Source organism: Oculina patagonica, chromosome 3 (assembly GCF_052425735.1).
Source record: "Oculina patagonica isolate OP01 chromosome 3, crgOcupat, whole genome shotgun sequence".
In the NCBI taxonomy this organism is placed as follows: Eukaryota; Metazoa; Cnidaria; class Anthozoa; order Scleractinia; family Oculinidae; genus Oculina; species Oculina patagonica.
In genome coordinates, this window is record NC_135760.1 from 27735203 (window position 1) to 27748722 (window position 13520).

Below are 13520 nucleotides of genomic sequence, written 5' to 3' on the forward strand. Positions count from 1 at the left end.
CTTGGAGATCTTTGTGCCGGCTTAAGAGAAGAGCTATGTCGTCAGCATAGTCAAGATCCTCAAGGACTGTTGTAAACTTCCATCTCAAACCCCTTCTTGCATTGTTGGTGTTTTGTATTATCCAGTCAATGATGATGTTGAAAAGAAAACCAGACATTACACAGCCCTGCTTGACACCTGACTCTGCCCGCGTTCAACAACACAACAGGTGCTTCCTTCATAAAGATCTCGTATGATGTTCACGAAGTTTTCAGGAATACCATAATGCTTAAGGATGTTCCAAAGCCTGTCACGTCTTACACTATCGAAGGCCTTCTTGAAGTCGATGAAACCAATGTACAAGGGTGCTTGCCACTCAGCGCTCTGTTCTAAGATGTTTCTAAGGATGAAGATTTGTTCAGTTGTTCCTTTATCTCTTCGGTAGGCAGCCTGTTCCTGTCGCAATCTCTTCTCCACTCCTTCCTGCATCCTAGACAGCAGCAGTCGGCAGAAGACCTTGTAAGGTACTAAAAGTAGGGATATCCCACGGTAATTATCGCAGATAGATGGATCACCTATCTTGGGCACTTTGGCCAGGAGAGATTTTTTCCAGTCAGATGGAGCTTTACACTGGTCAAGAGTCTGGTTGCAGATGTTCAGAAGCTGGTACAAGGCAATTGCAGGGCTGGCTTTCAGCATTTCTACACTGATGTTGTCCACACCGGGAGCTTTACCATTCTTCAGTCGAGATATGACTCGTCTCACTTCTTCGATTGTGAAGGGGCTCGTATCCATCTCTATGGGTTCTTCGCAGATGTCGAGCTGGCAACCTTCAGGAAAGACAGTTTCTTCGCAAGCCACATTCAAGACTTCGTAGAAAAGTTTTTTCCACCTTTCAAGCACTTCTTCCTCTGTGGTGATGACTGTACCATCCTTAGCTCGTATCCCAGTGCTTGGCTTTTTGAGGCATCCGCTTAGAAGTTTGGCCTTCATGTAGAGCTCTTTCAGGTTATTCTGGTGCGCCGCCCTTTCCGCCTCTTCTGCGATTCTTTCCAGGGTCCTCCTTTTGTCTGCCCTTGCTCTTTTCTTCACTTCCTTGTCCTTCTTCTGGTAAGGGACTGGCCAATAAGAACCAGGGGGGGGGGGGGGGGGTGGGCCGGAGCAATTGGAAAAGTGGTGGCTTGAAAATCTGTGACCCACTCCTTTCTTCTGGCTCAAAACTGACTGACCCACCCCTGATACGGGGTTGAAAATTACATGACCCACCCCCTTTGCTCATAAAATTCATTATTCTGTAAGCGGTTGGAGGTTTTTGATTTGATATCAGCTTTTAAAGTGTGATTCCCTACATACACCACCCTAATTTTCCCTGATGGACACTTTCCATGGGAAAGTTTAGACACAAAAATGTGCAAAATCTGAAACAGTACGTAATATTAATTCATAATATATTTAGAATAATTAAAATAGAATAATTAATTCAGAAACTGTCTACAACCACTGTCTATAACTCATATTTGCAAAGTGTTTGAGAAAAGAGTTTACTGGTGAAAGCCTTAAGCACTGAGTGAATCAACGCAGCCTGAAGACAGACAGGCAAAACTGATGTTATGATCATAAGCCATCTAGGGGGGTCAGGGGGCATGTTTCCCCGGGAAATTTTTATACTTTTTTTAGCCTCCTGAAGTCGCTAGAAAATCATTTAAAATTGGTCACTTCGAGAAATTTATCTATTTATACTGATATAAATAAGATGACCCACCCCCTACATGTAGATCAAAACGACATAACCCACCCCTTTTCGAGGGGTGAAAAACTGATGACCCACCCCCTTTCTGCTCCGGCCCACCCCCCCCCCCCCCCCTCTACTTATTGACCAGTCCCTAAATTTGCTGTTTTTTCTCCTTCACACGTTCCGAGTGGCAGTTTAAGAGGCTGTGTTTTAGCACACATCTTTCTGCGATGCAGTTCCAGGTAGTGGGGCTCACCCAATCCTTCCTCGTCCTTGCTCTCTGCCCAAGAGTTTCAGCCGCTGTGCTGCGGTAGATGTCTCGATACTCAGTCCATGCATCATCTACACTCAGGTCTTCACTAGCCAAAGCTTCAAAACGGTTCTTCAGAGCTATGGTAAAGTTCCGCTTTTGTATGGGGTCTTTTAACTTTTCAGTGTCATAGATGGTTCTTGACATCTGTTTCTTCCTATTTCTTGCCAGTTTTAAGCGTACCTTGCATCTGACGAGGTGATGGTCACTCGCGGCATCAGCTCCTCTTTGAACTTTGACATCGAGCAAGGATCTCCTGAATCTTCTTCTGATTGCTATGTGGTCAATCTGATTCCTGTCACGACCATTTGGGGATGTCCATGTGTATTTGTGGATTTCTTTATGCCGAAAACAGGTGCCACCTATGACAAGACTGTTTTCGGTGCAGAGAGATGCAAATCTTAGGCCATTATCATTCATGATGCCAAGTCCTTCATTACCCAGGGTGCCTTCCCAGCCAGTGTTATCGGATCCTACCTTGGAATTTGCATCTCCGAGAAGAATCAGTAGGTGTGGTGAAGTGGTGTAGCATCGATCTCTCTCTGGAGCATCTCGTAGAAAGGTCTAGAAAACGTCCTTGTCCTCATCACTAGCCTCGTTGGTAGGGCTGTAGATCTGGATAACTGTCATCTTCACGTACTTAGAGTAGAACCGCCCGTTGATAATCCTGTCCGAGATGGGGTTCCATTTCATCATGCATTTCCTTGTCTCATCGCCAGGGCAACACCACTGTGGTGTCCTTCCTCACGTCCAGAGTAGATGATTGTCTCGTCTGTCGTTGTCCTCACTTCCCCAAAACCTGTCCATCTTACCTCACTGAGGCCGAGGATGTTTAGTTTGTACCTTCTCATTTCCTTCATTACTGTCGCTGTTTTTCCGATGGTATACATTGTCCTGATGTTCCAACATCCTATGTTCAAGTGGTCTTTGGGTGTAACGAGAGATGTTTCATGCGACCTTTTCATGCTCCCGGCTTCCTTGCGGCTTTCACCTGAAGCAGTCATAGTCGTGCCACCCCAGTGGAGAAAACTCTCGTCAGTGATGTCACAGGTCGCACTAGTCCGATCCCGAATAGCATTCGTTACTGATGTAGTTTCCGTAGCAATTTTTATGGGAGAGGGTTGCTGGTCCTCTGCCCAACCTGACTTTCCAGATCAGGAAACTGTTTGGACTGCTTTTTTCAGGAATCTCACCCAAGACCTCTCTGACATTATGCACCCCAGTCAGCACAGCCGGCCCTTGAGATCATTGAGCCACGCAAGCTTCTACACCCCGACAAGGTCCAGCCCAAGGTAGAAGTCAGTCAGTATTAAAAACGAGCAAAACAATATTGCACTTTTCAAATTACCAAACACTTGAATTTCTATCGTTTTCAATAATTTCACCGTCCCTACTAATCCGGATAACCTTGAAAGCGAAACACCGCATCGGCCCAAGATGATCAAGATGAACGGTAGAGTATGAGAGCATGCGTACATTATTCGAGCCAGCACTAAATTAAAATTTGCGAAGTCAGTGTCGACGCCTAGGATAACGTCGATCGAAAAAAATAATGATTTCTATTTCACTTAGGAACCTCGCGATAATCCAGATCAGTCGCGATCAATTCCAAATAGAAAGTTCAAAATTCACAAAACGCAGAATTTGGCGATTTCGTGTTGCTCAGCCGGAGAACGGCGAAAGAAATGTACCAATGTCTTCTCGCGTTGTTAGATTTTCAGCTGGGGAGGCACACAATCTGAGCTTAAAAAAAGTCCAATCGTGGTTTTGTAACGTCCCTAATTGAAGAGCGCAACGTTCAACTCCAAACAAACAATCAAACTCGATAACTGAAAAAAAAACATAAGCATCAATTCGTCCCGCCATTTTGAAATAATGGCCATTAATGGTCGAAATGGAACAGTGGGTATTCTCAATTTCATGTCTGTGGTACCTTTTTATCAGTAATAAATACACCTCGAGCTCATTTTATGGCTCTTACTTAGTGTAGAAGACACAGTTCACCTATAACAATAGGGAACAAAAGGACAAAAGAACGAGGAATATAATAAAAACAAAAGGTTTGCGATGCAGTATTCTATTGTGACGTATTCTGTGCTTCTACACGAAGAAGGAGCCCATTTTATTTTTACGAGAGCACAAAGGCAGCTGGAAGAAATCTTTATTTTTCCTTTTGTCATGCAGAATCACAAACGATAATAAATTGCAACGTTAGCATGCTGTGAGTATAATGATTAATTTTATATAAAATAACTTTAACATTTGCATAATAATACAGGAACGCTTTCCATTTGAACGGAGAAACCAGTTGTTTCTGTTAAAATCAAATGAAACTGTCCTTTGCACTGGAACATCGGTGTTCCTCTTTTTCCTTTTTTACCGGAATGCTCGGACATCACTGCACCATTTTGCTTTTTCGCCCTCTTACTATGCTAATCGATGGAAATACACAACTATCCTGGTAGCAAATTCCACTAGAAAGTTTTAAAAAAGAACGATTGTCTTTGTTGAAAAAACTGAACTGTTCTATTTGCCGAAAAATTCTCACCGGTTTTTCACACAAACGGAATGCGCTCCAGGTAAATTTAGAAACGAAGCAATTTTGGCCACAACTCTTGTAAATACAAACGCTATAATAATAGAAAAACTATATACTTCAGTTCATGAAGAAATAACAATAAAATGATCTCCGCATAAGCATGAGATAGTTTCATGCAATCTCAAACTATAAGAGTTGTGTTAGAACTATTTAGAGCTCATAAACAATGTTGTGCTTGAAATTGCATCCTCCTCATCCACTTGATTTTGTTATGCAAATATTTAACAATTATCCTGCGAAATCGCGCGGAATATCGCCTGATACTTGGCCGACGAGGCCGTAGGCCGAGTTGGCTAAAATCAGACGATATTCCGCGCGATTTCGCAGGATAATTGGTAATTATTATTCAACAAATTGTCAACGAAACACATTTTGCAGATAGAAAAACTGTAATTATGCAGCGCTTTACAAGATTTCGGACGAATTAACACAACCTACGTATACCGCAGGATATCTGTTATGTACGGATGACAGATAACGTTAACATTTTGACCATATATGGGCAGCGCGCGCATGTGTTGAATAATAAGAAATGTTATACGTAATTAAGGATATCTAAAAGCAATGTTTTGAAAATTACTCTGCCCCACTTTGACTGCGAATCAATTGCCGGTGGTTGAAAAATCAATGAAAACTGATCTTTCTTTGTTTCTTTTTGGTTTCACCTTGGGGGTAGACTTAAAATTTTCTAAATATCGAGCACAATTAAGGAACTCGCAGAGGTTTTTTTTAACTGAAGACTAGATCCTTGCATCATTCGCCGAAGAAAAATATATACATAGGGATTTGAAATCAAAATATTCTTTCTCTACTTTGTTTACACAGAAAGTTGGTTCCATTCGTGACTCAGTGAAGCTACTCTGTGAAGACTAACAACAACAACTTTACGATCCTATCACTACAGTCTTTGTGGCTATGGGGAATTTAACGACCGGAATGGAGTCGAAATGTGAAATTTCCCACAAGGTTTATTACCGTAATAAACTTCAGGTCTATTTCAGTTGCGCTAAAAGTAGTGACGCAAAGACGAATGAGGAACAAGTTACTCACCAGAGACATTTCAACTATGGCCGGCACGCGAGTTCATCACACTGACCGTCAGTCTTATTTCACACTTGTCGATTTAAGGTTAGCAGTTCGATTTAACCATGAACGCAACAACCAATAACTCGGTGATTCAGAATTCAAACAACGAAACTGACCCCTTCATTGCTGAGCCATCAGGTTCGTTCTTTGTTCGTGTTTGTTTGTTTGCCGTGATCATGCTAGCGAGTGTATTAGGAAACGCTGTGGTCTGTAGATCCATTTTATTGTTACCTACTCGTAAACGTCTGTTTTCTTACTATTTGGTGACCAATCTCGCCGCTGCGGAAATCATCAGCTCACTGTGTTTCCCATTCTACTTCATTTATGACTGGTTTAACCACTGGTCTTTTGGTGAAGTCGCTTGTAAGCTGGTGTTTCCGATACAAATGACGGCCATGTTCGTGGTGACCTACACCCTAGCTTTTATTGCCGCGTACAGATATCGAGTGATAATGAATAAATGCCACCAATTAATGACTTTTTCACAAGCGAAAGTGGTACTAGTGTTCGGTTTGTTGTGGGTTGCAGCTTTAATAATGGTGTTTCCAGTCGGTGCAATGCACACCGTCATCAGGACACCTTATGGAGACCATTGTATACCTCTCCTCCCCGGTGACACAGATATTGATGCACCAAGACACACAAAGTACTCGATTGCGCGTTTCATCATGAGCTTTATTATTCCGTATCTCGTTATCGTGATATCGTACATTGCCGTGGCTATCAGGCTAAAAAATCACATATCTAATACGACACGCACAAATGACGTAACAGGAACTGAGAAACCACTGCGTCAAAATGGACATCCTGAATGCATGGCGCTACAAGAAACGGGAAGAGATGCTTGTATGCAGAATGATAATGGAAACGACATCAGTACAAGACATCCTCAAAATGGTTCGAGTGTCACTGAACTCGAGCTGGAAATTCTGAGAATGATCTACGTGATCATACTTATTTTCATTGTATGTTACATTCCCATCCAGGTTGTGTTTCTCTACGAACAGTTAAGAGGCGGGACATCTTATTGGCCTTATTACATTATTTTCAGGAGGTATGCGTTCCTGCTGACTTGTCTTCCTGGGGCATTTCATCCTATTTTGTACGGAACAATGAGTAAATTTTATGCCAATGCGTTTGCCAAACTGGTGTTGTGCGACTGCCGTCGCTGTGACAAGTGATCTGACTCCTCAGCGGTCAGACTCGTGCCGTACACTACAGCCAAAGTTTCCAAATAAACTTACCTTTTAAGTTGTTTTGGCCATAAAAACGTCGATTTCATGTTAGATTTTTTAGATTGCTACCTGAAAAATCCACGCGGAGGTAATATTAATATATAGATTAAGGCAAGCCTAAAAGTGGAGTTTCCCAGTAATTTTTTTCCTGGACCTAACATTGTTTTTCATTTCAGTGGTAAAAAGCAGCTAAAATATTAAAAGAATGGTGACCTATTAGTCCAAGATGAATATATCACGGCAGAACGAAATACAGTACTTTGAAGAATAATATCAACTTCCGGCAAATGAGAGTCTCTGGATGAAGAAGGAAAAATAAATTCACGGTAGATGAATTGCATGCGTATGCAAGTTATCCTGGACTCTCTCTTCTCGCACCTGGGTTAAACCCCTAAAAGAGGGGAGTGAGAGAAAGTTCAGGGACTGGACTAGGCAAAGAAAAAATCTTCCACTCACGAAAAAAGAAAAATCAACTTGTAGTAAGAGAAAATCGACCAAAAGAAAATTGCACGACAAAAGAAATCAACTTACGAAAAAAGAAAATCAACTCAGTAAAAGGACAGCAACCAAAACAAAATCAACCCATGGCAAAAGAAGATTAACTCGCGGTTTTTAAAATTGTACCGAAAATTTTTTATCTTGATTATACGGTATTGCAAGTAATGTTATGGCGTAGCAGTGCAACTCTTTGGAACAGCCTACCCTGTACAATCTTAGGGAAACAAAGTCACTCAATCAATTTGAGGTATTCAGTCGGGGGAATAAGTGCCAGTTTTGCCAAATCTTCGTTGAAGCACTCAATTTCCGAATTATTTCGTCCAATCAAAAAGTGTTCGGGACTACATTATCATAATGTATGCATTAGGTTTCGCTTCAATTTTGCACGACGTTTGAATCAAACGTCGAACTTAATATTCTTTAAGTTCGACTTTAGCGCGACTGTAGCTCGACGTTTAAATCAACGTCGCGCCAGAGTCGGGTAGCGCGACTAAGCTCGTCGCGCTACCCGACTCTGGCACGACGTTGATTCAAACGTCGAGCTACAGTCGCGCTAAGTGTCGAACTTAATTCATTTAATTGAGTTCGACCGGGAGTTCGACACGACGATAGCGCGACGTTTAAACCGGGCCTTAGCAACTTCTTTTCTGGGACGAAAACCACGGCACAGTCACTACTCGGAGATCATCAACTGATCATCAGTCGCCATCAACTGACGCTTGTTTTCCCGCTTGTATTAGTGAATCTTAATTTTACAAATTAGAGACACGACATTCATGGAAAACAGGTAATGATTATTATAATGGTTAGATAAGTAACTTATTTACTTGATGATTTTTCACCGTAGATAAATAAATAAATTAAGGAGGCTCGATGTAGTTTTTTTTAGCCAAAGGGTGGTTGTTTTGAAAATTAAAATTATCTAGGAAGCCAATGTTCGATTTTTGCCAAAATACACCACAATGATCAAATATGACCAAATTGTAATTTTTTACCCGTCACTTAGTCACAATGGTTACCATAGCAACGATTAACGTTTTCTTTTGTTCTCAAACAAGTTTGATTTCCTAGAAATCTAGATTGACTCTTGTACTGTTGCTCCCTCGGCGGTCCGAGGGACGGCGGACCGCCGAGGGAGCAACAGTACACCAGCATGCAGAACACTGAGGATCGAAATGCACCAATCAGAGCTGTTGAAAACCAACCAATCACAGCGCAGCCGTGTGCTTTATAAGCTAACGCACAACCAGTCGACCTTATCGCCTGATGATGACTAGCAGTATGCAGTCGAAACGTTGCGATCTCCATCACACGTGACTACGTCGTGAGACAAACGAAATAATACTTTATTATAGTGTAAGTTATTTTAATATTTTGAGTAACGTTAGTATTGTGAGTAATGTTCGTAATGTAAATAAAAAAAATCTAAAATAACTCGCGGCAAAAAAATATATAATAACGCAAAGAAAAATCGACTTATGGTAGAGAAAATCGACCCATGGCAAAAGAAAATCAACTAACGGCTTTACTGGATTTAATTGAAAAGGCATGTACAGAAAAGTAGACTTAGCAACTCAGTAGATTCTGAGCTTCTGTCTAAAACATGGCATCATCCCCGTCGGTTTCAAAATCAGCTTTCATCTTTCCTTACACGGAATGGACAGCCGTGGATATTACCAACAAGTAAGGAGCAAAACGTTTTCCTTTTCATGACTTGTGTCGAGTGCGTGATGACTTGTCCGTTTCTATAACGGATACTCGAAATGAACTACGCCGGGTGTGCGCTAACGCAGATGAACGTGATCTATACAATCGCATTAACCATTTAATACACATAGTTAACAGTGACGGTTTCAGTATCTTAAAAATAATAAGCTTCAGAAATTAACTGCTAATGCCACGAACCTGACAAAACATCAGGAAGTAGCTGATGGGAACGATTCAGTGACGGTTAAGAACCCGACAATAAAAACAATTCCTGATAGTCTTAATCTTTCTGAAGCTGAAAAATCGGTTCTCCAAAGAAGCCTTAATTTAATTTCAACCAAGCCTAAAACTGACGAATTCACAACAAAAGAGGACTGTGAAAAATTCTTCAGAAACTGCGACTAAAAGCCTTTTTTTCACGACAAAGATGAAAGTAATGGGTGATTGGATGCCCCCAGTGAAGATGTGATGTTTGACCAGGTAAAGCCAAAACAATCCACATGGATACCTCCATCAGGCAAGTTTTCTGCCTTTCAATATAGACCATTATGTTCAGCATGGTCGGACTTAAATTAACCAGATTGATTTCAATCAGCCCGAGAGTGTTACAAATCTGTCGAAAGAGGAGCAAGATGCCCTAAATGTCGTACCGACATTGTTATCAAGCCGGCGGATATAGGTGGAGCAGTTAAAGTATGGGATCGAGATTTGTATCTAGAAGAAGCAATGAAACAGTTGTCCGATGAACAGTTTTACCAACAAATTGATCAAGAAGTAGTTAGGGCACAGCATAAAGAAGTCGCATCTGCCATTAGTCATGCCATAAGTACATGTGATTGCTAAAAACCTCACCGTCGATCATCCCAGAACATCCAAATTCTACATGCTCCCTAAGATTCACAAGGCTGGTAACCCTAGACGTCCGATCGTTTCTGCATGCAGTTGCCCCACTTCTAATATCTCGGCCTATCTTGATTTAGTCATGGCCCCTTTTGTAAAACAACTTCCGACCTATGTCAAAGACACATATGCCGCATATGCATATGCGACTTCACGGGGACATCAGATTTGTCCAATATACACAACTTGATACGAGTCGTAAATGTCATCAATCGAGTGGAGAAATGCATCTCATTAAGGACACTTAGAAATTATCCATCATATTGTCCGCAGGGGGAGGAGGGCAACGGTAACTTCCACTCGCGGTACTAGTGTTCATGTTAAGGGACGGTTCGACTGCACTGCGGCTGGCATAGTCTATGCATAGTTTGTGCTGTCACATGATCTATATTGGCAAAACCGGTCGTAGGCTTCCGGACCGTTTTGGTGAGCACCTCCGTTCTGTAGAGGGACCTTTCCACTGGGCGGGACAGGTGACCGGGCGGGAGAAGGCTTCTCGAGCTTCGATCATAATCCTCGCTACCAAGGAGGCGGATTCCCGGTCGCTGAACACTTTTACCTCCCGGACCTGGTGAGCCAGGTGAACGGCAACACGGCAAGAAGACAGCGTTTTCCGAGAGGAAAAAAGGCTGATTTTCAGGCTTGGAACACTTGCCCCAAGGGGCTAAAACGTGGACTTCAATTTAATTTCTTTCGCGCGCACAACATTTATATGGCGTGACGGATCGAACACGACAGCGTGAACAAAGTGTTTGTTTTACAAGTTCTTTTCTTCAAAGAGCGTCTGAATTCCTTCAGTAAAAACACGTCAAGCACCACCAGTCTGTGTCGCGCGCTTTCCTCGCGTTTCGTTCAAAACACACAGTGAACAGCGCAAATTTTGCCACCTTTTTCATTCCATCACTTCGTTTGGAAAAAGTCTAATCATCCAATCGGTTTATGATTTAAAATCATCTTTAAAATAAGTCAATTGCTTATTCTAAATTACGCAACGTACGTACGGACGGACAATGACGTGAGAATCAATTTCCTCGAGATATGTTTCTCCGCTATCAATGAAGCAAAACAGACGGTTGGAATTCACCGACGAAAGAACGCGGGGAGGAGAGGGGTCTAAAAATTCCAGTTCCCAGCGCAAATTTTGCCTAAATGCCATTTTCCAGCCTATTTTTTTCCCCCGATTTTCCCAAATCCCATTTCCATTGGTTTTTATACGTGATTCCCAGTCCCAGTGACAAGGCTTTTATAGATTGTACTGGTAAACGTAGGATATTATGCCAGTATACCCGGCCTGACCAATCGATGAAAATCGATGATCGGAAATCAATCAATCAATCAATCGATATCAATCGATGATGGTTAGTTAATTGATATCGATTGGCATCGGCCAATCGATGACCAATCGATAGTCACAAATAAAATTTCCTTAATTACATCGATTGTCATCGATTGCTATCAGGAGCCATAATTATTATGATTATGGCTCCTGTTGCTATCGATTTTCATCGATTGTTATCGATATCTTGCGGTGTACTTGGGCATTTCCAGGAGAATTATTCTCCAGGATATCCGGAAATAGATTTTCGCAATCACGACTGATTGTGAGCTGACCCGGAGAGCTGAGCGCACGATGTCTGAAGAAGCGGATAAAGCCGGCCCGGCATAACAAATCGAACCCAATCGAACTAAATTTCAATCGAACTCAATCGAACTCAATCGAACTCAATTCATGGATTGAGTTCGATTGAGTTCGGCAATCGAACCAAATCGAACTCACCGAAAAGAAAAATATTCAATCGAACTCAATCGAACGTTCGATTTTCGAACTCTCGATTTTTGTAAAACCGGCGTTGAAAATATATAACTAGGTCTTGGAAGCTCGAGTTACTTCAGCCCGGAGTTAAGCACGTGGTCGCAGAAATGGCTTCAGATGCTCTGTGGGTTGTAAGCTTCAAATGCGTATGGCGAAGTTTTCAATGTTTTAAAGAAAATCGGCGAGAAAGGCCGTGCATTCCGAATTGCAAACGAGCGCGGACAATTAGGTCACCTTCAACCCGATTTAACGTAAACGAGTTTCTTCCCTGTGGCCTGTAAATGCTTCGATAACTTGACAGAAGATGTTTTTGTGAGATTCAAGAGAACCGGAAACAGATGCCAACGAAATAAACCGAGGTGCCGGGGAATTCAATCCGCTCTCTTTTTTGCCACAAAAGACAAGCAGTACAATCATAAGAGCGCGTAGCCTGCGTGGCCGGCGTTTAAAGGGGAAGGAGAAGGGGAGTTCGCGCTCTCTCCTCGCGCTTCGCGCTCGAACTCCCGTTCTCCTTCCCCTTTGAACGCCGGCCATGTAGGCTAAGCCCGGGCTAAAGAGCGCCGCGGGACAAGATAACCCTTGACACCCAAGAAATCAATCTACACGAACATCTGGTCATTTACTTTGATTTTGACCTGAGGAAAAAAATAATTTTACTGTTGCATTTACTATTTATCCTTTCTATCACGACAGTTAGATGTTTTTAAAAAGGAAATGGTGCAATAATTACTGAATACGCAAGCGGGAATAACGATATTTTTGTTCTGTTTTGTTCTGTTCTCTTACTGCTGACAGGGGTTTCTGTAAACTGTAAAAATGCGCAAGAAAAACCTGCTTTCGACGGGCTTGCTTTGTATGTATACCAGGTTTTTGTAGGTTTACCAGAGCCAATCGACCGCAATCCATTTAATTGTGTTCGAATTAGTTCGGTTACCGAACTCAATCGAATCCAATCTGATTGATTGAGTTCGATTGGGTTCGATTTGTTCGATTGAGTTCGATTTGTTCGGAAATCGAACTCACTGAAAGTCTAGTGTTCGATTTCGTTCGATTGCCGAACTCAATCGAACTCAATCCATGGATTGAGTTCGATTGAGTTCGATTTTCGAACGTTCGATTAGCTATGCCGGGAGCCGGGGATAAAGCAACCGACGTTACATGCACTTGTTATTAAGTGCGTGGTCAAAGGCTACCATACCTGCGAGTTCACCGTTGAAGTTGTGGCTAAGAGAAAACGAGGAGACCGTGGGGACGCGTTTAAAGTTACTAATCAGCGTGGACAATTAGGCCACCTACAAACTGAGCTGCTCGACAAATAGACCCGGCAATGAACATACTACAGAAAAAAAGGGATTCTTTTTTCGCTACCCCGTTTATTACTTTGATGCGAAGAAAATCGACTGTGGTATTTGCTCCTTCACTTGGTTTTCCTTTTAGAGATTATAGGAATCTACCTAGACCGATCGGGCCACTTATCTATAAGCTATTTTCCAGTTGCTGTTTATTCAAGTTTATATTTCTTTGGCTTGTTTTGCTTACGTCATATTGTACCTGCATATAACAGAACTTTTGCTGTTGTATTTCTCAAGTGATCTACAGTGTAAACCTTGCCCCATTCCTTAATAACGTTGTTTTTGATGCATAACAGACATGGTATTGAT

The 13520-nt window shown here is 42.0% G+C and overlaps 1 protein-coding gene across 1 annotated transcript; it reads left to right on the forward strand.

The window, feature by feature from the left end:
- The first annotated feature begins 5768 nt into the window (after positions 1 to 5768).
- Positions 5769 to 7138, forward strand: LOC144645773 (neuropeptide Y receptor type 2-like). The gene has a single exon (XM_078505321.1). The coding sequence runs from the start codon at positions 5769 to 5771 to the stop codon at positions 6885 to 6887; it is 1119 nt and encodes a 372-aa protein (XP_078361447.1). The 3' UTR covers positions 6888 to 7138.
- The last annotated feature ends 6382 nt before the right edge of the window (positions 7139 to 13520 follow it).